The sequence below is a fragment of the Dipteris shenzhenensis genome, chromosome 12 (genome assembly GCF_047967505.1).
Source record: "Dipteris shenzhenensis isolate YYH24624 ecotype China chromosome 12, Dip_SZ_1.0, whole genome shotgun sequence".
NCBI classification, from domain to species: domain Eukaryota; kingdom Viridiplantae; phylum Streptophyta; class Polypodiopsida; order Gleicheniales; family Dipteridaceae; genus Dipteris; species Dipteris shenzhenensis.
Genome location: NC_141607.1, coordinates 2,028,521 through 2,054,420, shown reverse-complemented (window position 1 = coordinate 2,054,420; position 25,900 = coordinate 2,028,521). Strand labels below are relative to the sequence as shown.

The window sequence follows — 25,900 nt, the reverse complement described above, 5'->3', positions numbered from 1 at the left end:
TCATGCATTGTACTATCTAAGAAGCTCCAATCCACATGGTCTTTAGCATTCTCAAAGCCCAAAAGGAAGACTGTGTGAGGCTACTCTTGATGCTATGCCCACTCCATAACCTCCTAAAGGGCGAAGATGATGTCCAAGATGGTGTTTATAATCTAAGAACTAGGGGTAGTCTTTAGTCAGGCAGCCAAAGCGTATCCCTTGAGAAGAGAAGCAAAGAGTTGCAACGTAGGAGGGATGCAATGCATCATCTCCATGTTCTCACTCATAAAGCCAATGCTACCAAGAAAGAAGACCAAATCAAGGTAGTGCACAATGTCTAGATAGTCTCCATATAGATGAGGTGGATACACTCTTGAGACAACTTCTACATGTAGTTGCATGTGTAGGTGAGGACAACGATGTGTACCGATCTACTTCGGATGTCCCACACTAAGCTCTCAATCAACTAAGTGAGAGCCGGATTTTGACAGAAATGTGAGTCAAAAGCTATCATGAAAGCCCCTCTTGTCAAACCAAAGGTCACCCTACCAACAGCCCTCTTAAAATAGGCGAAGCTTCCGAATGAGCCTCCTCCCACAAGTGGGGCTAGAGAAGAAAGGGAGGAGGATATCTGAAACAGAAGGAAGTGGGGAGAAGAAACCAAAACTATTGTCAATTTTGAGATTTCTATGTCATAAGATACCTTAATAAACTGTGCTCTTGGGGCTTAGAACGGTAAACGTTGAGCATTTGTTGTGTTCCATGGTGTCCATTGCCAGCACAAGTGATTCTCCAAATCTCAAATATGTGTCACGCTCCTCAACAAAAATCATCCCAGTGAAGGGTCAAGCAAATTTGGCAAAAAGGAAACTAGTGCTCAATCACTGCATTCCCCTCTCATGTTGGTGCCCTCCCCTCTCATGTTGGTGCCCTCCCCTACTAGTCTTCAAATTCATCAGGCTCTATAGATCTTTCAAATGGGAAGGATGAGCTGACAAAAGGAAGTTATCACTTGTCAGATGGTCTTTTGCCACTTTATCAAAGGATGAAGAAGGTTGTGATGTAACTGACAGCACATAAACTGTCAGCATCTTGGAAATCAAAGCTATTCTAAACATTGACTGCTCTTGGTATCAATTGTTGACTATAGGCCACTAGTAGTTTGGGTGTTATGCAAAGACAAGAGAAATCTTCTTGCTAGAATTTAGATCGTTTTGCAAATTCTATGTGTTTTGGTGGAGAATCTCATTTGGCAATGTTTTGAGCTTCAAAGCTTCATATTTTGGTTTCCATACAATTTGGAGAAATTTCCTCCAAAGTCCTCCATAGATCTATTAATTCCTATGTAGGAATCCTCTCCTATTTCAATTATGAAAGATATTTGGAGAAATTTCCTCCAAAGTCCTCCATAGATCTATTAATTCCTATGTAGGAATCCTCTCCTATTTCAATTATGAAAGATATAAATACACAAAGGATTCATCCAATTTCACACCCCATCTGGTGTTCTATCCTCTTTCTAAACCCTACCCTCTGATGGTTTGATTGAGGTGATGCATTGTAATGTTATTTTCTTTAAATTTTACTTACTGAAATTCCTAAGTTAATTGTGTTGACAATGTAGGTTCAATGCGCAACAAGCTTACATAATTGCAATTTTGCAAATCCGTTATTTCTTCTTTGAAGGTCAAAATGTGCGAAGATTCTTATACTTAGCACGGGCCCCGAGGATCAGATCTCGTGCTTAAACAATGTAATCACAAATATGGGATCAATGGAAATAGTTATCCAAGCATTGAGCGATGGAAATAGTTGTACTAAAACCAAAAAGAAAACTGCATTTACTTACAAGGTGATGAATAGGAACAGTTACTAAGGTTCCAAAACGACCATTGATTCGACCCACAATCTCATGCACTTGGCTTGTAAGACGTTGATCTGAGTGCCAAATAAAAGGACAAGACTTTTAAAATTTAAGATTGACATTTCCTCACATCTTCTTGTTTTGAAAATAGCATGCCATGAAAATTCAAAGACAATTAAAAACAATGTTAACCAAAAAAATGTCAGATATGACAAATTCAATCTTAGCAGTATATAAAGACCTTAGTCCCTTTTCTCAATACTTGCATTAAGTGACACATTTAAGATTGACATTTCCTCACATCTTCTTGTTTTGCAAATGGCATATCATAACGATCGATGAGTTCAAAGACAATAAAACACAATGAGCAATTTATAATGAGCTGATTCTCTTTTCTTAACGCTTGCATTAAGTGACACAACCATTAAAGTAGAACTCACATTGGCTCTTTATATTTCCTCCAACACCATCTATTTTACAAATAGCATGCCCCAAAAAATTATGTATCCAACACAAAATTGTCCCAAGTTTCCCAATCCATCTCAACCATATAGAATGAGTGGACCTCCTATTTGCAACTATGCATTACTTTTTTTTTTCGAGAAAATTACTTCATTAAGTATGAATGAAAACCGCGAGAGCAAGCTCAAATGCAACTATGCATTACTAGATGTCACGGGGACGTGAATTTCATGTGCTTCTAAACCCGTGGCTACACCCGTGGATATTTTGGCCGAGGCGATTGGCCTAGATGAAGCACCCACTTGCTAGAAGTCCCTAGTCCAATTTTCAGTGCACCCACTAGGCCCAAATGCTAGGGGTTGAGGGTTCTAAAGGTTAGGCCCAAGAGAAACCAATGTTTCATTGGTTAGAAGGGTTAGGATTTTAATGTGAGTGGCAAACCAATGTTTCATTGGTTTTGGTGGGTTAGAGCATTAATGAGGGGGCCACGTGGCAGCCCCTCATGCAAACCCACCTACCCTTCCTCTCTTTCCAAGCTAAGGCATACGGGATGGTACATTTGACGTTTTTGGAAGGTTGGAAGAAGACACGCATTTCAAGATCGCCTCCCCCCACATTTATTGCTGCTTCACGCACTCCAAGGCATTTTGTGCGGCTGTATGGACTGTAGGCGCTGATCTCGAGGTGTTTGCACAGGTGTATGGCTTTGTTTTGCAAGACAAGTTGCTGGCACGCTTTCCAAGGCTAGCTGTACATACCTTTGCGCGCTGCTATACGGGACTTTAATGCTGATGTACGGATGACTTCAACGTTGCTACTGCAGCACGGGCTCCTTGGGCATGCATCTCAAGGCCCCTTCCCTACTCTAGAACTCTTGGCATGCAGTCCCAAGCCCGTTTTGTTGTTGTATGGTGATTCTGCAAGTGGCATGCACCCCAATGGTGTTTCTAGAACCTGTACGAGTTGTTGGTGCATCTTTGGAGGCCCTGTTGCTGATGTTTTAGCCTTTTCCTTCTGTTTCTCACCTCTACACCCGTGATCCTTACTCTTCTTTCTATTCTCAGCTCCCAAAATCTGTCTCTCTCATTATCTCTTTCTTTTCTCTTGGCTGGGAATCATTTCTACACCCCTAGGGGCATGGGCAGAGGATAGGTGCAGGAAAGAGCTTGCCCCTCTTCCATGGACAGCGGTTATGGATATTCTGACTTCCTTTTGGTTTGCTTTTGCTATCTTGGAAGCTTGTTGCTTTGCATTTCATTGTTTGGAGTTCTTTATGGGCACTACAGGCTGTAGATAGATATCCAGTCACAGAGGGTATGCCTGGTTGGTGCCAGAGGGACAGTGTGTTGCATTTTCAAGCCTTGAGGCTATTTGAGCACTTCTGGGGATTGGCATTGATGCCTTGTCACACTCAAGAGTCACAATTGTTGAGAAATGCCTTAGTTTTGACCCTGGCATTTGGATACTGGTGCACTAGAATTGGATGTAGGCACAGAAGTGTTGGCTTAGGTAGTGGAAAATGCAAGCAGGCTAGTATAAGGGTTTGCCCTTGTTGTAAAGTAGAATTCCACTTTTGAAGAATTAAATAAATACCAAAAGGGGCGCCAAGGTATTTGGGGCCAGTGTGGTGTCTCATGTTTGGTTCATTTAGCAGGGGCTCTAGTTTATTTTTCAAAGTTGTTTCTAAGGGATTTTGTACTTAATGAAGTGGTTGAAAGATATGCAATGTGGCTGAAAATGACATGGATGCTGAGCTAGTTACGGTTTACTACCCTTTAGTTTACTGAAGGTTGGTTTCAATGGTTCCATTGCCGGGATCATCCCTGGTAGTGTTGGGTGAAGAAAGCCTTCAGCTCAGAAGAAGCAGAAGAAGCATAAGAAGACACACAGGCATGTATCTTTCAGTGGACAGCCACCAAAGATGCCCACACTCACACCTGTCGCGGGTAATGCCAATAACTTTCATTCAGTCAATCAAGGACAGCAAGTCCTCCCTCAGCCCATGATGCATCCTGGATATTTTGGAGGAGGGTCAGTCTTCCAAGCGGTGGTGGGACAGCCCACAAAAGGGCTCAATATGCCTGGCACATACTTGGAAAGTCTTCAACCACGAATGCAAAATTTCCAGCAACAAATGATGTGGGGAATGTCGGCTGCAAATGCCAACATAATGTATGCAAACATAGGGATGCAGGACGGAATGCAGATGGGGATGCCAGGGATGATGAGTGGTTCCATGAATATGCCACAGATGCAGGGAATAGGACTTGGAATGGTCAGTCTTCCAAGCGGTGGTGGGACAGCCCACAAAAGGGCTCAATATGCCTGGCACATACTTGGAAAGTCTTCAACCATGAATGCAAAATTTCCAGCAACAAATGATGTGGGGAATGTCGGCTGCAAATGCCAACATAATGTATGCAAACATAGGGATGCAGGCTGGAATGCAGATGGGGATGCCAGGGATGGTGAGTGGTTCCATGAATATGCCACAGATGCAGGGAATAGGACTTGGAATGGTCAATCCAGCTATGGGAGTTGGCAGTAATGTACAGAGTTTAGGCCAGATGATGCCACCACCTTATTTGCAGCCACCTGTGTATGACAACATTACACCCAAGGGCAAATTGAAAACAAAAAGGGTGGGGCTGCTGTAAAATTGGAGACATTCAATGGGACACAGATTGGCTGAAAGCATTGACTTTTGTACAACAATTTGATGCTGTGTATGCCGGTAGGAACTTCACGGAGTCATCAAAGGTCAGGAAGGCAGCCACATTCCTCAAGGGCAATGCACTTCAATGGTGGACCAATTTGCTCTTGCAAAATAAAGCCCCTAACAATTGGGTTGAGTTCAAGCAAGTTTTCTCATCTGCTTGGCTCACCACCACTTTTGAAGTGGATATAATGATAGCATGGCATAAGCTGGATGCCACGAACTGTAAGAACCTCAAAGAGTACAATGAAAAGTTTTGGGAAGCCTAGCTGCCCGTGAGTTCTTACAAGCATGTGGAGCTGTCCGAACAGTCGAGAAATATTATTGTGGGTTGCACCAAAACCAAAGTATGTCCGAACCGATAGAAAATGCCACGACAGCTTATGCCCTCTTGTAGGAGAAGACTTCGGGCTTCAAGGGCAGCCACCAGGACTCACAAAGGTTTAGGGGCAGCAAGCAGGGAGGCCATAAACATTTCAGGAGATTTGAACAGCCCGTCAAGTCTAGATTTGTTGCAGGACAGAGGCGAGGATAGCCTCGAAAGATGTTGTTAGAGGAAGAGAAGAAGGGCCTCTATGATGCCAACAAATGTTTCATATGCAAGGAAGAGGGCCACCAAGCATGAATGCCCACACAAGAAGAGAGAGTTTCCCTCGTCGGATGAGAGAGAAATAAAGAAAGAAAGAAAGAAATTTTATTAGATTCTTCGGAAGACCGATGGGTCTATGAGACTAAAAGAAAACCTGATACAAATCACAGTAAGGGTGGAGCTACTGAAACGAGCATCATCACCCGTGCTGAATCCTAAGTCTGATCATACATAATCAAATACATCTGGATGTAACAATGAAAAGAAAAGGACTGGAGCAGAGCGGAATCCTCCGTATGTCATGTCGCCCTGGCTAGTGCATAGCCGGTGATGGGACATTGGTGCCCGTCAAGGGGCGCCGTGCGTCTCGATCTCCTAGACAAGGCTCGACGCAAGACCAAAGCCACCGTGACTCCCGTGAGACGTATCCCGGGTCTAAACAATGATGGGAGGTTTCCCAGAGTGATCTGTGTGTCCCCTCGATGTCTCGTGTGTCGTGATGCGATCATCGGGTCGGGGTCTCTGTCACGTCTACGGCTAGAGACTGGACGATCAATGTCACTCGATGGAAAGAACTCTGTGATCGTGCTTTGATAGGTGTCTGATGATGTGGCCAAGCCCCGTCGCCTGAGTAAGTACTCTCTATGTCGGACTCCCTCGTGAATGAAGGCTGCGAGGCATCTCTGATCTGGGTAGGCGAGGAATCTGGAAAGGAGCCCGGAGCCGTCTCTGAAGAGGCAGTGGTAGCGACCTCGGATCTCGTAGTACACTAGGCACCTGAAAATAAAATGCTCCTCCGACTCAACCTCCTGACAGTCGCACAATATGCATAAGCGATGCTCCCTAGGAATCCCCTCTGCACTGCCGCTCTCTATGCGGAGGCGGTGTGATGATACCCGAAACTGTCCGATGAAGATCCGTAGTGAGTGAGGCATACGAAGCTCAGTGTACCCAGGTGGTGTGATGAATCTCTCCTCCGAAATGCGAAGATAGTAATCTTTGTAGAAACTCAGCTTCACTGGAAGCTCCCTCGGCTCCCAACCAGGTCCTAAAGGTGTGTAGCTGCAGGAGATCCTCTCGAATGACCTGGTTGGTATGTGGCCCAATCGGGATGGTGAGTGGGAGTACCGGAGGGGCATCTAAATTGTACTGAAAGGAGGTATCCTATCAATGTGGAACCCTAGTCTCACAAACCATCTGTGAGTCCGTGCATACCAGCATCGCTCGTCTCCCTTCGCTGCCAACCTCGTGGAGGAATCGAGAGCCAACCATGGCAACCTCTGTCTCCCTGATGTGCAGTCCCCATATGATCTAACCCGGTGTAGATATGTGATGGTATGAAAGGCTGCATCTAGCTGGAGTGGAGAAGCACCAAACTCGGCCTGAATGGTGTGATGTGGTACAGACGGTTTCCCCCGGATCATCCGTGAGAGCATGAGGATCTGCAAGCGCACCACCCGTGTCCACTCTATCTCTGACATGTCAGGCCCCAACAAGGGCTGCCATACATACCGGCTAGTCAGACCAAGGAGTCGGAGAGAAAAGCCTTGGTCCGAGGGTCCTGGAGAGAACAAGGGAGAAAAGAGGGATGACCAGCAGGGTAAGAAGCCCAAACCTACTCCTGGTCTTATGCCAGACGTCACTAGAGCTATACAGGATGTGGATGCCATGGAGTTATGCAAAGCGTGGGGTAAAATCCGTGACTAAACCACCCTCTTCTTCTTTGATCTAGACACGAGAGCCAATTTTATATCACCAGAGCTGGCTGGAAAATTGGACATAAGGGTGGAAGAGATGGGGCCACTATGTGACGCAGATATGGCTTGCCCAGGGCACAATGAGTCAGTTACACCGATCATTGGGAAGCTCCGCATGCACATTCAGAGCTACATGGACACTAAGTAGTTCTACATTATGCCACTGAATAGGTGTGATGTTTTGTTGGGTATACCTTGGCACCACAGGAAGGGAGCACTTTTGGATGCTAGAAACAGAACTCCAACTTTGACTCACCGGGGGAAGACTCATGTTTTGGATGCTAAATTGAAGGGAGAATCCATTCCAGTTGTATCGGCTTCAGCCATTTCAAATGTAATGAAAAAGCATCTTTCTGCGTACTTGGTTTTTGCAACTAAAAAACAGCAAGCTGAAGATAATTCTAATCTTTCTAAGCTGGATAAAGAGAGGACAGATTTCCCTTTTCAGTTTCGCGAATGTTTTTTTGACTCCCTACCACAGGAATTACCCCCAGAACGCCATGATGACCATGCCATAGATGTAATTCCAGGTAGCATCCCACCAAACAAGCCTCCTTGTAGGGTTAGTGCAGCCCAACAGGAGGAGATAATGAATCACGTAAAGGATCTCCTAGAGAAGGGGATAATTGAGACCAGCTCCTCGCCCTATTGTTCCCCGGTCTTGCTTGTGCAAAAGAAGGATGGCTCGTGGAGGATGTGCATAGATTATAGGGCTCTGAATACGATAACCATTAAGAACAGATTCCTGATACCCAGGATTGATGATATCTTGGATACATTAGAGGGGTCTACAATGTTCAGCTGCATAGATTTGAAGAGTGGCTACCATCAGATTAGGATACGACCTGAGGATGTGCACAAGACAGCTTTTAGGACCACATTTGGCTTGTATGAATTTCTTGTGATGCGGATTGGGTTGACAAATGCACCTGCCACCTTCAATCGGATGATGGACAGAATCTTCAGAGAGCACAGAGCTTTTATCGGGACAATCTTTGATGACATCATAATGTTCTCTAAGAATAAGGTTGAGCAAAAGAGCACTTGGCAATTGTTTTTGCAAAGCTCGGGAAGCATAAGTTGCTGGTTAATGCCGAGAAGAGTGAATTTTTCATGCATGAAATCCACTTTTTGGGACACATAATATCCAAGGAAGGAGTCAGGATGGATCATGCCAAAGTGGAAGCCATACGGAATTGGCCACCATTGAAAAACATCCATGAAGTACGGAGCTTTCTTGGCTTATACTTGTACTACAAGCGGTTTATCCGCTATTTTGCTGAAATAGCATCGCCTCTGCATGCCCTACAAAAGAAAGGAATGTCTTTCAGATGGGGTACTAAGGAAATTGCAGCTTTCGAAGAGCTTAAGGAGAAGCTATGCTCCAATCCTGTCATAATCTTGCCAAACTTACGCAAGCCCTTTGCTGTCCAGTGTGATGCATGCGGGAACAGCATAGGAGGAGTACTTATGCAAGACAATAGAGTGGTTGCGTATGAAAGCAGAGTGCTCACCGATGCTGAGATGATTTTTGGGATATATGAGAAAGAGATGGCAGCTGTCATACATGCTCTTTCTACTTGGAACCATTACCTCTTAGGTGCTGATTTTTACGTCTAGACGGATCACCATCCTTGAGGTACTTTCTCACTCGGAGAAAGCTGTCAAAAAAGCACATGAGGCGGGCAAACTTCCTTTCGATGTTTCATTTTCAAATTGTGCATGTGCTTGGCAAGAAGAATGTCATTGTAGATACACTTTCTAGGAAGTGCAGCCCTAATGCACTATCAAAGAAACCGCAAGTTTCAGCTGTCACCATTGCCTGCCACAGTGAACTTGATGCCATGACGGATCGGTATGCCAATGATGATGATTTGATCAAGTGGTTGAGGGCAACCGACATGAGCACTATATGCTTAAGGATGAATTTCTCATGATGCATGGCAGACTTCGTGTCACAAAGCAATTGAGGCCAAAGGTTTTGATGGAGAGTCATGCCCCACCATATCCAGGACATCGAGGCATTGAGGCCACAGTCGAAGGTGTGGAGCACTTCTTCTATTGGCCAACTTTGAGGAAGGATGTTCAGGCTTATGTGAAAACATGCATCACTTGTCAGAAGGTAAAGTGATGACAGGGAAAAGCTAGCTGGATTGCTACAGCCATTGCCCATTCCGGATAGACCCTGGCAAAGCAGTGCCATGGACTTCATCTTCGATCTGCCTCGTACACCATCAGCACATGATGGAATTTGGACCATAATTTGCAGATTCAGCACTTTATTCCAATGTGGAAGAAAATTACAGCAGATCAGATGGCAAGATTATTTATGTCTCATATTTTCAAGCACCACGGGATGCCTCAATCTATTGTCAGTGAACAAGACCCCGTATGACCAGCCTTTTTTGGAGAGGTTTGTTTGACAATATGGGGCACTACACTGAATTTTTCATCTTCTTTCCACCCACAGTCAGATGGGTAGTCAAAAGAGGCAAACTCTACTGCCCTCGATCTTCTCAAATGCTATGTTTCAGACCAGCAACAAAATGGGAGCAATTTTTGCTTGAGTTTTCCTACAACAATACAGTGCATTCTTCCACAGGGAAAGCACCCTTCGAAATTGTGGAAGGCAGAAGAAAGGAACCTCCCATCTTGCACACCAAAGAGAAGATCTTCGAAGCGGACAGATTTGTGGAAAGCTTAGATGCAACCTATCAGAAGGTAGAAACAGCCCCCAAGAAAAGCCAGGAGAAGTACAAAAGAGCAGCAAATAAGCACCAACATGACTTGGTCTTTAAAGACGATGAATGGGTGTTTCTGCGTTTTCAGAAAGCAAGACTTAGGCAGATGAAAGGCAAGGATAAGGTGTACACCAAACTGAAAATGTGGGGCAGATGAAAGGCAAGGATAAGGTGTACACCAAACTGAAAGTGTGGTACTATGGACCTTTCCAAGTCTTGCAAAAGATAATGATGTAGCTTACAGGCTCAAACTACCACGCCATTGGACAATTCACAATGCCTTTCTTTTACATTTGTTGAAGCCTTTCCAGGGAGATGTGACTGAAGACATGCTTGATGAGAAACAGCCTGAAGTGGAGGAACTCGACCAAATTTTGGTTTCGGAACAGATACTGGCACACCGTGAAAGGAAAGTCAGAGGTAGAGTTTCCAAAAGGTATATGGTTAAGTTTCAGGAACTACTTACCACTGGATGCCAAGTAGATGGAGGAAGATGAACTAGCAGATTCACCTAAGGTATTGTAACTCTACATGGAAGCATTTCAGCTCGAGCCCACTGGGTACAATTCAGGCTCAGCAGAGCAGAGGTTTGGAGCATTTCCTAATGCTCAAGAGGGGGGATAGCACCTCCGCTCCCTCATGATACAGACAGCTCACAGGATATCTAGAGGTGGTTTGGTGACACTGCAGGTCTCACCCGAGGTACTGGTTGCTGACAATATTTATGCCGTGGAACCTCTATGATGAGTGTACTAGTCACTTCACAAAGATGATGCATTGATGTATGGATGAAATCGCGCGCTCCCCTAGACCATATCATCATTGCTGGTTGTATCATACAGATCATATATTATCCGGTATGGGCTATTAATGCCTTTTCTCTTGTTGTTTATTTGTTGTAATTTACAGTAGCAAACGAGATTGTTTGCTGTCTCAAGAGGGGGGGTATGTCACCAAGACGTGAATTTCATGTACATCTAAACCCGTGGCTAAGGTGCTGGAGGAGCTCATGAGGACGACAATTTGCAAGCGTCACCTTGGGATCACCGATTATCAATCTACTGTTAGATGCGTATGAACACAGAGCCAAAATCTAAAATTCGTGGAAATTACATGAAGGGCCCAACGCAAGCCACAAGGCGCTCTCTGCATCAAAAATTATGCTAAGGGTGACATCTATAGAGAGCTAGAAGCTCTTTCGACAACGTGCAAGCATTTGACGACCTTGAAATTTGCAAGGGCATATCAGGAGATCTAAAAGATTTTTTGCCGTAGCGCAGGAGACGCTAAGACACCCGTACAGATTTTCTTTCTGTATTGGAACACACCCATGGATATTTTGGCTGAGGAGACTGGCCTAGAGAAAGCACCCACTTCCTAGAAGTCCCTAGTCCAACTTTCAGTGCACCCACTAGGCCCCAATGCTAGGGGTTGAGGGGTCTAAAGGTTAGGCCCAAGAGAAACCAATGTTTCATTGGTTAGAAGGGTTAGGATTTTAATGTGAGGGGCAAACCCACTTTTTCATTGGTTTTGGTGGGTTAGAGCATTAATGAGGGGGCCACGTGGCATACAGGATGGTACATTTGACGTTTTTGGAAGATTGGAAGAATGCACACAATTCGAGATCGCCTCCCCCACATTTCTTGCTGCTTCACGCATTTCGAGGCAACCCGTATGGCTGTACACAGTGTAGGCATTGATCACGAGGTGCTTGCACGGGTGTATGGCTTTGTTTTGCACGCATTTCAAAGACGAGTTGTTGGCAAGGCTAGCTATACGGACCTTTACGTGCTATTGTATACTCCTTGGGCGTGCATCTCAAGGGCCCTTCCTTGCTTTAGAACTCTTGGCATGCAGTCCTAGGCCCGTTTTAATGTTGTATGGTGATCCTACAAGTGGCATGCACCCCGAGGGTGTTTTTGGAAACTGTACGAGCTGTTGGTGCATCTCTGGAGGCCTTGTTGCTGATGTTTTAGCCTTTTCCTTCTGTTTTTGGCCTCTGCACCCGTGAGCCTTGCTCTTCTTTCTGTTCTCAGCTCCCAGAATCTGTATGTCTCTCATTCTCTCTTTCTTTCTCCTTGGCTGGAAGTCATTTCTACACCCCTGGGAGCCTGGGCAGAGGATAGGTGCAGGAAAGAGCTTGCCCCTCTTCCATGGACAGCGGGTATGGATATTATGACTTCCTTTTGGTTTGCTTTTGCTATCTTGGAAGCTTGTTGCTTTGCATTTTGTTGTTTGGGGTTCTTTCTGGGCACTAGAGGCTGTAGGTAGATATCCAATCATAGAGGGTATGCCTGGTCAGTGCCAGAGGGACAATGCATTGCATTTTCAAGCCTTGAGGCTATTTCAGCACTTCTGGGGATTTGCATTGATGCCTTGTCACAGTCAGGAGTCACAGTTCTTGAGAAATGCCTTAGTTTTGACCCTGGCGCTTGGGTACTAGTGGTGCACTGGAATTGGATGTAGGCAGAGGCCAAGTGTTGGCTCACGTAGTGGAAAATGCAAGCAGAATAGTATAAGGGTGCGCCCTTTTTTTGTAAAGTAGAATTCCACTTTTGAAGAATTAAATAAATACCGAAAGGGGCGCCAAGGTATTTGGGGCTAGTGTGGTGTCTCGTGTTTGGTTCATTTAGCAAGGGCACTCTAGCCTCCATCCAGTTTCTTTTTCAAAGTTGTTTCTAAGGGGTTTTGTATTTAATGAAGCAATTGAAAGATATGCAATGTGGCTGAAAATGACATGGATGCTAAGCTAGGTACGGTTTACTATCCTTTGGTTTACTGAAGGCTTGTTTCACTAGATGACTAACTCATTCATACGATTAATGCATTGATGGCGCGCGCACGCGCACACACATAAAATTTAGGATGCTACCTCCAAATCATTCCCATGCACAACTTGATCCAAATTACTTCCCCTATTAGGAAGATTCCCTGGAACTCATGGTTTGTTGCTGAGGGCTAAAAGATAAGATCCCACCTCATGCACAGGGAGAATTTGGGGCATTTGACAACGAGAGGCCGAAGAAGAAGGGAAAATTGAGCTAAAACAAAGAAAAAGTGGGCAGATGCTCACGTATTAAAGGAGAAGAAGGGCAGATAGGGGCAGCTGCCTTGCTTCAGCTGCGGGTATTCACAGCCACTACTGGCCCCGAGATGCTGATCCTTGCGTGCATGGACTCGCGTCTAGTGCAAGATGGGGCAAGTCACTGCATTCAACTTTCAAAGCTCAGACGAACCGTGGCCCTCCTTTGCATTGGATGCCTTCCGAGCATTTCCATTCTTAGGCATTCTCAATGCGGTGGGATTTCCCTTGCCCAAGAAACTTGAACTTCTAGACTTCTACTACCTTCTTAAACAGTCCAATTCCCATCTCACACCACCTTACGCACCGTAAGAGGCGAGCTTTTCTCTCACATAGGCTTGATGAGCTGATCCACTCCTTTGGAGGGGGACCCCACCATTGCATGGGGGATTCTATCAGACAAGTCCTAGCTCAGATGTTCAATGAGGCATGTGAGCCACCGCTTCCACCCGCGGCTTAGACTACCACCACATAGTATCGATACACAAAGCAAGGGACCCCACGGATACAAGAAGCTACTGCACTCTCATGATTGGCCACACTGGCCAAAACATATAGGTCTATACTAGAGACAGAGATCAGCACCATCATAGAGGCACACGGGTAGCGGCATAGGGATGGCCCCGGACAAGCTAGGTCCTGGAGAGAGCACTCTACTCTAGATCACATCTTCACGCTACCTTCTATCATCGAGGAGGCGAGCGCAATATTTCAAAAAGTCTACACTTGATTTGTAGAACTCCGAAAAGCTTTTGACACAATTCCACGATCTCATATGATTAAGAGACTTTAGAAGATCTAGATCCCACGAGTCATGATTAGGGAGGTGATGAGTCTATGTCAGTCAATTAGAGGGTGGTACGAACCCGGTGATAGGAAAAAATCTGTATCAAGTTTTTGAGCACTGTATATAGCTGTGGGTAGGCACATAGTTGTGCACATCTAGGGTAGGTGTGGGCTTTTGGCATTTGTGGATTTTTCTTTCACAAGCATGATGGACTAATGTATAGTTTTTTAAGACAATAAAGTATGTTTTGCAGGGACTTCATGGGAAATGATGAAATGCAATGTGGTTGTACCAGACTTCCGGAGCAAGGGTGTCCAGTGTGTGGTCAAGTGAAATGTTTTTGGGGTCATGTAAAGTCAAGTCATTAAGGGTTTTTTTATATTTTCCTGAGTCCATGTGCAGTTGCATGTTACGGGAATTTGATATGTTTTGGTGCCCATGTCAAGGGGCTTTTCATGTGTGTGTACAGGGGTGCATGCAAGCTTTAATGTGCATGCTAATGTGTGTGGGAATTGTGTGACTAAAGGTCCAAAATGTACATTTAATGTGCCTTGGGGGGATATTTGCATTTTTTAAATGGGAGAGTAGTAAAATGTCACTGATGACGTGGCAAATCAGGCTGAGGTGGCTGGACTGATTGGGAAGGCATCCTGCACATGCAAGGTGGCTACGTGAAATGATGAAGCGGAGCTTCCGGACTCTGAGCTGGAGCTACGTGAAGATGGCGGCTGGGAGTTGATCGGGTTTTTGCTGGAAGGTCTTATGTAGCACTTGACGAAGGCTTCTTGAAGAGTTGGGGGGAATGACCAAATCGATGGCAGAGGCTCGTAGTGGAACGGAGGTTGTGTGAGAACAGGAAAAACCTGTGCGTGAGGAAGGTGAGTGACGGGCTCTGGAGATGGGAGCTTCTCCGACTACGAGAGTCCATGAGTCCCATGGCTTGTGTGATGACCGAAGGTTTGCTCTGTTGGCTACCTTCACGTAAAGGTGGAAGAATGAAGTACGTAAGATCTACTGAAAGTGTTGACAACGGCTGCTTTTGAGAGGTTGGAATACACTGTCTGTGGAGATCGTGTGCACCAGGTCCAGGGGAGAAGCTGCTGTGACGATGGAGTTCCTGATACAAGATAGTTGATCGTTAGTTGCATGTGAGCTAGAAGCTTGTTCGGAGAGTGCAAGCTTGTGAGTGACGAACGAGTCACTGACTGTTGCTTTGGCTAGAGTTCTTGATACGGGCCAGGATCATCATGCTAAGAAGGGCATGTGATTAGAGGTTAGGCTGCCGTATTTGAAGAGAGCTATGGATGCTGAGGCTTGATGACAGAGAAGGCGATATTGTGGCGTCGCTACTATGGAGGCATGAAGGAGAAGAGAGATGCAGGTGCTCTGTGAGCAAGTACAGGAGTTGTGAGGCAGTTACCTTTGCGTGGAGGACCTTGGGCGACAGGGAAGGTGATGTTGTGGCACTGTTTTGATCATATGCCAAGCTATGAGCTGCCTACTCTTGTTGGGAGCCTAAGAGACGGGCTGTTTGCTTTTGCTGGAGTCTTGGGGCGCTTAGCTGTGAATCTCGACTGCAAATTTGGAGTAGACAGATTCTGAATGCTCCGTGATGATAGGAGAGGCCGTGTTGCTGGTTTTCTCCACATGAAGGAGATGTTGTGGCGCAGTTATGACTATGTGAAGAGTTACGAGCTGTTGTTCTTGATGGAAGCTTGGGAGTTTTGGCTGTGGGTTCATAGTATTTTGAGGCTGACTGTTCTCTGAGTTTTGGGGAGAAGTTCCGTTTTAAGTTTATCTGTTTTGGGCTGAGTAGTCTTTTGGCTCTCTTTGAGTCTATGTGATCCATGTTCAGTCAGTTTTTTGTGGGAGATTGTCTCGGTGCCTAATACAAAGACACATGCTCTGGAATCTGGTTCATAAGCTCATCATCTACGAGCCCACATTGTAGCTGATCCCTATGAAGTCTCAGCTATCTGACGTGGTGAAGTGCATAATTCCTGGTTGTCTTTCCTTTTTTTTCCTTATCATCTTTTTGGCGATCCTACTGGGGACAGGAGGAGTTTTGAATTGAGATTGGGTACTCAAGACAAAACGGCCCAGAAGAAATGTTGCTTGAATTTCTGTGTGGTTAGGGATTGAAACTATGAGACAAAGCCTCGCATGAGAGTGATTCATTGTGAGTTATGTGGGGAGTGTGGACACAGGAGAGATAGATGCCTTGATGTTGAACTTCGGGTGATACATCTCCGTGCTAAGGTTCAAAAGGCTTTGAAAGTGATTGCTCTTAGGAAGAAGAATGCCTGTCAGATGCAGGGTAAGTTTTCTTCAGTAGAGTGATTATTTTGTTTTCTTCCCAGAAGAGGTTGGGTGGTATTTCTAGTTGGAAGTGTGTTTGAGATAAGTTAGTCAAGAGGAGAGATGGCTCATGAACTTCCTCGATTTCACGGGCTGCCCAATGAAGACCTAGAGAGGTTTTTAGAGTGCTTGGAGTTCACAGCTCTTATTAAAGACAGGAATGCTCCAGAAGTCCTCCTTCAGATTCTATCCTTTTGTCTGTTGGGAGAAGCGAGAACTTGGCTGCAGACTTTCTCTGCAAGGATGCGAGATGATCAGGGTGCTCACAGAAACCCGACTTATCCAGAGGTGAGGATAGCTTTCCTGGACAGGTTTGTGTGTGTTAGAGATCCTGATGGCATTTGGAGAGAGCTATGTTTATTGCAGCAACAGCCGAATCAGTTAGTGGATGAGTATGTCGGTAAGTTCACTGTGTTGTGGAATAAATGGCAGGTGGCCTTATTACCTAAAGTTCCTCCCGGAGTCATAAAAAATGATAGGTTTGTTGCTGGTCTGAAGCCGGAGATTAGGATAAAGATTGAATGTAAAGAGCTGGTCACTTATGAGGATGCTCTCAGTGTAGCAAAAGAGAAGGAGTGGAAGCAGATAAGATTGTCACAAATGATGCAAGAGATGACAATGGTTCAGCATGTGCCTGAAATTCTCTCTCATGGGAAGCCAGAAATACAGAAGCCAGGCAGCCCATCATGTGGAACGACAGTATTTTAGATGATCTTGGCAGGCCACTGGGTGCCTCACTTTACATGCAGTGGGCCAGGTGGGAAAGGGGACCTGCTTCTTCTTTGGGATCTTGGAAAGCTTTCCGTAGGCTTCCAGAGGAAACCAAATCAAGGTTGACAGGACATCTCAGAGGGAGTGCAGGGAGGATCTTGCAGATTGAGGCAGCCCTTCCACAGGCTTGGATAGACACAGATGATATGCCACTCACTTGTTGGAACACTGAAAGGAAAGAGTAGAGTGGACACAAAATCAGAATACTTGCTTATAGAATGAAGAAGAAAGAGGTCCTTAAGTAGGCACCTCATACAAGGTCACTGACATCACTGATGACCTCAAAGCTCCACAATCATCTCCTCAATCTGCTCCTAGATTCACTCAATCATCCTATGTGGCTTTTCCACCACCTAATTGTGCTTGTGGGCACCTAACTGTGCCTCTAGCACTCACACATAAAAACATAAGGTGTGCCTGAGGCATACACCTTGTGATATCCCAACAGACCCCCCCTCAAGGATATGCCTCAGGCTATGTCAAGGATACATCTAGTCTCATAGTTTCTCATGCCATCTCATGGTGGTCAAGGATAAATCTATGGCTAGGTTCTCATGCTAGCAAGGGTTCCCTTGGGTGTAAGGTAAACAGAAAGGGATACAAACAGACCTTCCAATGGTTATCTCCCCTGCATGTACATGCACACAATGTCTGCAGGAGGTACCATGGAACAAAACATACACATGGCCTACATCATAAGGTGACCAGAGGTGTTTACAAAACACACAAAACACAATAGTTTATTTTCATTCATTTTGGAGGACTATCCAGGCTGAGTACCTTGACATAAAAAGAGAGATCTGGAGCATACATAGAGATGCTTTAAAATGCATAATCTTCAAAGGATGCCTCATCTTGTGGAGGCTCATTCACAGTAAGTAGATTTGCATTTTCTGTCTTTGCTTTGGCTTTGCAAAACTTCTCACTATGGTTGTTTTTGCCACAGTGCTTGCATGGATTAACTTTGAAGCAGTCCTTTGAAAGGTGATTTGTCTTTCCACAGTGATTGCAAGGAGTATACTTGCCCTTCTGGAATTTCATAACATAAGCAGTGTCATTGCCTTTCCTTAGCTCCATATGTCTTTCTTCTTCTTGGAGAGCTGAGATAATGCCTTCAAGGTTAGGATTGGGAAGATTCTTCAAAGTGCTAACAATGTGATCAAAACTTTCAGGCATACTCTTAAGTAATACTGCCATAGCATCATCAGGGGTGATAGGAGAGTTGATAGAAGCTAATTGAGTCATAAGACTCCGCATATAATTGACATGAGCAGCTAAAGTAGTATCACTTGCCATCTTTAATTCAAAGAAAGAGATTTTAAGTGATAGTTTAGATATGTGAGAGCTTGCACCAAAAATCAAGTCTAGCTTCTACCAAGCTTCCGAAGGAGACTCCAAGTCAGATATATGATGTATGTAATCATCACCCAAAGCTAAAGCAATTATACCATATGCTTTTTCTTCTCTTGCTGGATCCCTTGCCGGTCCTGTCGGTGTTGAAGATTGTCCAGCATTGGAGGCCGTAGAAGAAGCGGTAGGAGTAGGTTTGACAAGTCCCTATAAGTTCTCCCGCATCAATGCAAATTTCACCTTCATTTGCCATGTATGGAAGCCCTTTCCATTGAACTTCTCAAGATTATATAGGGTAGCCATGAGAGGGTCTAACCCAGATATTGGGCAGTGTCTATCTCTCTTACAAGGCAAAAAATAACTGAAATACTTCCAAAGTATGAGCACTTGATGTAGCAAATAGTAGTGACTAGATTTCAAACAATGATGCTTCTTTTTACATGCTTCATAGAAGTGGATGAAATAAACACTTTCCAATCACAACTAGGTCTAGCAAGTCAAAACAAAACTGAAGCAACACTTGTAGTGAAGTTATTGAAAACTTCAAAAGACCAGAAATGCTAGAGTAGCATTTTATGTAGCATCATTTTCAAAAGCATGTCAAAACTGTCAAAACTAGAGAGCTGAACTTGGAGGGCTCATAGCACACTCTTCAAAGCAAAAGAAAGGGGGCTTTCTGAGGCAAAAGAAAGCTGGTATACCACAGTAGATCCTCTGGGAAGAAGAGGCGAAAATATGCGTCAGGTCGCCTTCACCTTCTTGAACAAAGTCGACTGGTTTTTCTCTGTTTTCTCCTTCAATATGCAGCCATTGCTGCTCAGATTTCAGCACAAGGTAGCTCTAGGTATGGAGAAGCTTGCCCTGAAAGGAATTAGACAAAGACGGAGCAGGCGTAGAGAAAACGCAGGAAGAACAATCGACGACTTTCGTACAATGGCGACCAGCAGAGCTCACATTTCTTCAATTCCTTGCAGCCCGAAATTCGCCCCAACAAGAGGGATCTCCAGCAGGAAGGGCGTGGGAAATGGGTGAGAATCAGAGGAGAACAAGCTCAAGCAAATTTTTGGAAGAAGAGGGAGAGATGGTGAAGAAGAAGAAGAGGAAGAAGATGATGATGTGGCAGAAATGGGCTCAAGGGGGATCAAATGGCTCTGATACCATGTTGGAACACTGAAAGGAAAGAGTAGAGTGGACACAAAATCAGAATACTTGCTTATAGAATGAAGAAGAAAGAGGTCCTTAAGTAGGCACCTCATACAAGGTCACTGACATCACTAATGACCTCAAAGCTCCACAATCATCTCCTCAATCTGCTCCTAGATTCACTCAATCATCCTATGTGGCTTTTCCACCACCTAACTGTGCTTGTGGGCACCGAAGTGTGCCTCTAGCACTCACACATAAAAACATAAGGTGTGCCTGAGGCATACACCTTGTGATATCCCAACATCACTTCCTCCACTTGGGCAGGTACTTTCTCGAGAGGCGGGGTTCCGCTTCAAGTCTTAGCTTTCCGAGATGCACAGGAGGATGCTTTGGTTTTTAGTGTCCAGGATGGTGGCAGATTGCTCAGGTCCACAGAGGACATCTTGCTTGAGTCTACTTTTCAGCCTATCAGGGTTGTAGGTCTTTTGATGCACGGATCAGATTCAGAGTGGTTCTTAGACCCTGACCCCCAACAACTCTCCACCGGGTCTTGGAGGCTCTGGCTCTATGGAGGAGTTCCCATCAGGTATTTACAGTGGGACCCCGGAGAGTGGGAGTGGATTGACGCGGGGCATCGAGAGAAGAGCATCCCCTTCTTTCGTTACACGGTCAGTAATGCCAGGAGATTTCAGCTCAGTAGTAGAGGTTGGAGACCCTCCAGAGTTCCTCATTGGGAGGCTTTTGGTATTACTGCGGATCAGCAGAGGTACTTCTGGAGGAGGCTCTGGAAATCCCACAGGAATAGAAAGATCACTATCTTCTTTTGGCTTTCTATCCATGGAGGGATTGCAATGAACCTTTGGAGGTCCAGATTCGGAGCCGACCCTACTTGCCCTCGTTGCCTTTCTGCTTCGGAGTCTATTCAGCATTGCTTATGGGATTGCAGACAAGCGAGATTGATTTGGATGGGGATAGCCAGGATCTTCAGTCACTTTGCCCATTCCCCACTTTTTATGACTTGGGGCTCGGTGGCTTGGCTTTCTCTTACAGGACCTCAGGTTTTCTATGAGGGAGTTGACTCCTCTCGGGCCATTTCGGTTCGACGTCATCGAATTGAGCTCTGTTCGTTGGATGTGGTACCACACCGTCCTTTTACAGCTGTACATGCCTCTGTGGATACTTCTTGGGAGATTCTAGCGAGCATAGCAGCCTGGCATATCTGGAGAGCCAGATGCACAGAGGCTATGGAGGGTACTCAGGTTCATCCCTCGCACACATTGGCTAGTATCTGGACAGACATCGTACACTCAGGTTCATCCCTCGCACACATTGGCTAGTATCTGGACAGACATCGTACATACTCTGATGGCCGTATGGTGGCCGTATGGACGGGTATGCAGGGGGACTCCCGTGCAGCCTCAGCTAGGAGGGCTTCTTTCTTCAGAGAATGGAAGGATTCTCCTTTCTTCTCTGAATCTACTACAGGGTTGAGATGGCACTTTCAGCCTCAGCCTTGGCTTCTTTCCACCTCACTCTGAGGGATTTTTTATTTATCCTCATGATTTCATGATGTATTCCGCCTTGAGCTTGCTCTCGCGGGTTTTTGTTCTTACTTAATAGAAGTCTTTTTCATGAAAAAAAAAAAAAAGAAATACAGAAGCCAGAAGTCAGGAAGGAGGAGAATATAAAAGAAGAAATTCTTGAAATGTCGGAGCTTACGAAGAGTTTGAGTTTGAATTTGATGAACAGTAGGGGAAGAGGTAGATCATCGGGTGGTTATGGCAAAGGCAGCATGCCTTCTTCAAATAATTTAGGCCCGTGGCAGGCAAGACGAGGTCAAGGGTCATTTGCACCTTGTGTTCAGTGCTTTAATTGTGGAGAGTGGGGACATTACAGTACACACTGTGATAAGCCTCCTCGTGCTGGAGGTGATGTTTATCCATTGCCAACAGGGTTAAATAATAGGGTGAATGATCATAGTGTATGAAGTAGTTAACTGGAACAGTGGACTGGGTAACCATGGAAATGGAATTGTATTGTTTCATGTAAGTGACGTAGTGCATTGAATCCATTGCCAGCCTTGCAATGCGGGATTCCACGGGAAACAGCATGTAGTAACCAGGAGGCCCTTATGTCCACGACTACAACAAGACCCTGTCACCTATTTCAAGCAGTGAGTTGAATCCACATTGCCGGCCCAGCAACGCCGGATTCCACAGGAAACAACATATAGTAAGCAGGAGGAGCTACATTTCCATTTGGTGGCACAGTGACGCTCACAGTGTAGACATTAGTGCCTGCCAATGTTTGAGACTTGACCTTGAGGCGCAGCAATCGTTGGCCCTGTGCAAAAGAATGTGTAGAGAAGGGTGCAGAAATAAGATTCATCTCAACCGTATGCTTGGCGTAGAGAAGGGAGAAAGTAACTTCGAAGACTTGACGAAACCTCAAAGTGGATGGAGCTGAGACTATGGTTGGGCGTCTATAATTATGCTTTGGATCCCCGTAGAAGTAAAAGATGCAGGTCAGCCTAGTACCTCTGGAATCCATAAAGCCACTGCAGAAGAGAAAGGGAAAGGTAAGGCAGTTACATTTGGCTTGTTGGAGTTGGAGGAAGTTGAAGATGTCATGCCATTAGGGAAGAAAGATAGAGAAGAGGAGGTTGGTCCGAGTGCAAAGAAGAAAAAAGCAGTCTGAGGAGATGATGACCTACCAAAAGAAGAAGAGCAGGAAGCCCAGAAGGAAGTACAGAACTGCAAATTATCCCATGGGGAAGGAGCACGGAGATTATGATTTGGTGGAAGATCTTTCAGCGAATGACTGGTCTATGCCCAAAGCTTAAAAAAGAATGGAGGCGGGCTGTAAATCCAGCAAAGAGGAACTCTCATAAAGGTACAATTAAGCTAATGTCTATCTCAGAGTTGCCAGATCTTTTACCCGCTGTAGAAGCCTGGCATAAAGGAAAGGGTTTTGGAGAGGCCTATATAGACGGGGGTGCACAAATTTGTGTGATTACTCAGGCTTGTGTGGAGAGATTAGGACTGAAGATGTCCCACTCCTCTAGTTATCGCATTAGAATGGCAAACCACTCCAAGGTGAATACTTTAGGGATAGTACCTGGCCTGGAGGTTGAGGCATTCAATGTTTCATGTCGAGTGGATTGTCATGTGATGCCTGCGGGGTTGGGAGCCTATCCTTTGATTCTTGGAAGGCCGTGGTTGAGGAAGGTAGGTTCAATTCAGAATTGGTAGAAAGGAATCTTTTCTGTACATACGAATGGGAAGAAATTGAATTTCGATATGGTAAGCAGGGCTGAAGTTTCAGATTCAGCAAGTGAAGAGGAAGAGAGAAGTGAAACCAGCAGTGAGGATGAGAGCTCGGTGACTTCAGAAAGTGATGAAGGAACAATAGCATTGGTGGATTTGGTAGATGAGGATTCACAGGTAGATTTTGTGGGGGCAGCAGGGTTTGGTGAGGAAGAGCTGGATAGGTTTGACGTTATCGAGGATTTAATGTAGCCCAAATATTCTCAAGAATCAACCCAGGTGTTGATTGAGCAATCATTGAATCCTGATCTCAATGTTGAGGAGAAAGAAGAATATTTGAAGATGTTGCAGAAATACCCCAATTTGTTTATCACCTCTTATGAGGAGATCAGAGGATTTTAAGGGAAGCCTCTGAGGATTGAGCTGAAGGAAGGTGCCAAACCTGTTTTTCAGAAAATAAGGAGATTAAGCCTGGAACAGAGAGATGTGCTGAAGGAAGAGGTAGATAAGCTTCTCAAGGCAGGAATAATTTATCCTGTAGTTCATTCTGCTTGGATAAGTCCTGTGGTCATAGTGCCAAAAGGTGTAGACAAATGGAGAGTCTGTGTTGATTACAAACCTCTGAATGCAGTGACAAAGAGAAACCACTATCCTCTGCCTTTTCTGGATGATATTCTTGATAAAGTGGCGGGTCATGAAATGTACAGCTTGTGTGACGAATATTCAGGGTACTTCCAGATAGCTATAGCCCAGGAAGATCAAATCAAGACTACCTTCATTACCCCCTGGGGCTGTTTTTGTTACAGGAAAATGCCTTTTGGAGTTACCAACGGCTCTCGCACTATCAGGAGAATTCAGATCTGATTTTATCATCTTTCCTGGATAAATTTTGTAAAGTGTTTATTGATGACATCTCTGTGTACAATGGAAGAAGGGAGCATTGTGGCAAGCTGGATCAGGTATTTTATGAGATTGATAATAATGGTGGTCAATTAAATCCTAAGAAGACTCAGTTAGCTCAGACCAGCATTAAAATATTGGGGCATATTGTATCTGAGAATGGGATTGAGCCAGATCCAGGTAAAGTAAAAGCTTTAGTTATGCTGTCCTCTCCTGAGAATACCAAGCAGTTGCATACCTTTCTCCAAAAGGTGAAGTATCTGTCGAGATTTATTCATATGTTATCTCAGATTTTGTATCCTCTTCAGCAGGTGGTAAAATCTGAGCCTCTGAAATGGACGACAAAGAGTGAAGAGGTGTTTGAGGCAGTTAAGGAATCCTTGACTCATATTTCAAGTGTAAAGCCACCAGATTATTCCAGGACTTTTTATGTGAATCCGTCTGTAGGACCAGATGCTATTGGTGCTATTCTTTTGCAGCAGGGAGAGGGTTCCCTCTTTGTGTCTCCCTCTCTCCCCTCTTTATGTCCTCTCTCCTCTCTCTCTCTCTGACTCCCTCTATTGTCTCTAGTCTATTATGCCAGCAGGGTGAAGAGTGAAGTAGAAAGGAAGTATTCAGCGGCTGAATTGGTCCTGGCTAGCCTCTTGTATGCCTGTAGGAGATTTCGGTCTTATCTATTGTCCAGGCCTTTTGTAGTTCTCACCTCATGTTCACTACTGCCTCATATGTTGAACAGTACAAACATCTCCACGAGCATGATTAAATGGATAGTAGAGTTATAGGAGTACTCTTTTACCTTCTTGGTTGAGAACTCTACCAAAGCTTCCTTGGCTGATCTCCTCACCTATAAGGAAGGACCTATTTTAGTTGAAGATGTGAAGAAGAACACTGACATGAATGAAGAAAAAGTATTAGAGGATGCATTTGTTTTACACTTTGATGGATCTTACAAAAGAAGTTTAGATAGAAGTACAGGAGGAATTGTCATTTATGATCCTGGAGGAAAGGAGATTCGGAAAATGGGAATTCAGCTCGAAGCTAGCAGTAATAATGAAGCTGAATATGCAGCCCTCTTCGAAGGTTTGAAAGTATGCATGAGTCTAGGTATTAAGAGACTCATGATTAAGGGAGATGCTCTGTTGGTTGTGAAGCAAATTTTAGGTGATTGGAAGGTTAAGCATGTTCATTTGAAGAGATGGATAAGCGCGGTGAAGAAACTGTTAAATCAATTGGATGCCTGGACACTCCAGCATATTGAAAGAGGTAAGAATGTAAATGCACATGATGCTGCACAGGAAATTACAGCAGCTTATGTTGATGCAGGAGTGCAGGAGCCCTTATACAAAGGAAGGGAGACATTAGCTTGTGAGGAAAGCTTCCTGTTAACTAGTAAAGTGCCTGAAGAAGTTCCAAAACAAAGAAAATACAGATTTATTAAAAGCTGTACTTATTATTGTCTGATAGATGATGTTCTTTACATGAAAGGGGCTGATCTGGTGCTCAGAAGAATTCCCTGGCATGAGGAAGTTTTTCATATTCTACAAGCTAGTCATGAGGGAGTATGTGGAGGACATTTTGCTTTCAAAATCATGCTGAGGAAAATACTTACAGAAGGGTATGTGTGGCCATCCCTCCAGAGAGACATAAGACATTGGTGCAGGTCATCAGATGCCATCGGTCCTCTACCCATGACAGCCAGGGGAAATTGTTATGTGCTGACAGCTGTGGATTTCGGGTTTTTGCTGGAAGGATCTTATGTTGCACTTGACGAAGGCTTCTTGAAGAGTTGGGGGGAACAACTAAATCGATGGCAGAGGCTCGTAGTGGAACGGAGGTTGTGTGAGAACAGGAAAAACTTGTGCGTGAGGAAGGTGAGTGACGGGCTCTAGAGATGGGAGCTTCTCCGACTACGGGAGTCCATGAGTCCCATGGCTTGTGTGATGACGGGAGGTTTGCTCTGTTGGCTACCTTCACGTAAAGGTGGAAGAATGAAGTACGTAAGATCTACTGAAAGCGTCGACAACGGCTGCTTTTGAGAGGCTAGAATACACTGTCTGTGGAGATCGTGTGCACCAGGTCCAAGGGAGAAGCTACTATGACAATGGAGTTCCTGATACAAGATAGTTGATCGT

General features: G+C 44.8%; 1 protein-coding gene across 5 annotated transcripts in view; it reads right to left on the bottom strand.

The window, feature by feature from the left end:
- Positions 1 to 25,900, bottom strand: part of LOC147895670 (alpha,alpha-trehalose-phosphate synthase [UDP-forming] 1-like) — a 149,546-nt gene that overhangs the window by 57,821 nt on the left and 65,825 nt on the right. For all 5 annotated transcript variants that reach the window (XM_087382169.1, XM_087382168.1, XM_087382173.1 and 2 more), the window contains one exon: positions 1,829 to 1,917. In XM_087382169.1, coding sequence (XP_087238295.1) covers positions 1,829 to 1,917 — 89 coding nt within the window. The remainder of the gene's footprint in view (positions 1 to 1,828; positions 1,918 to 25,900) is intronic.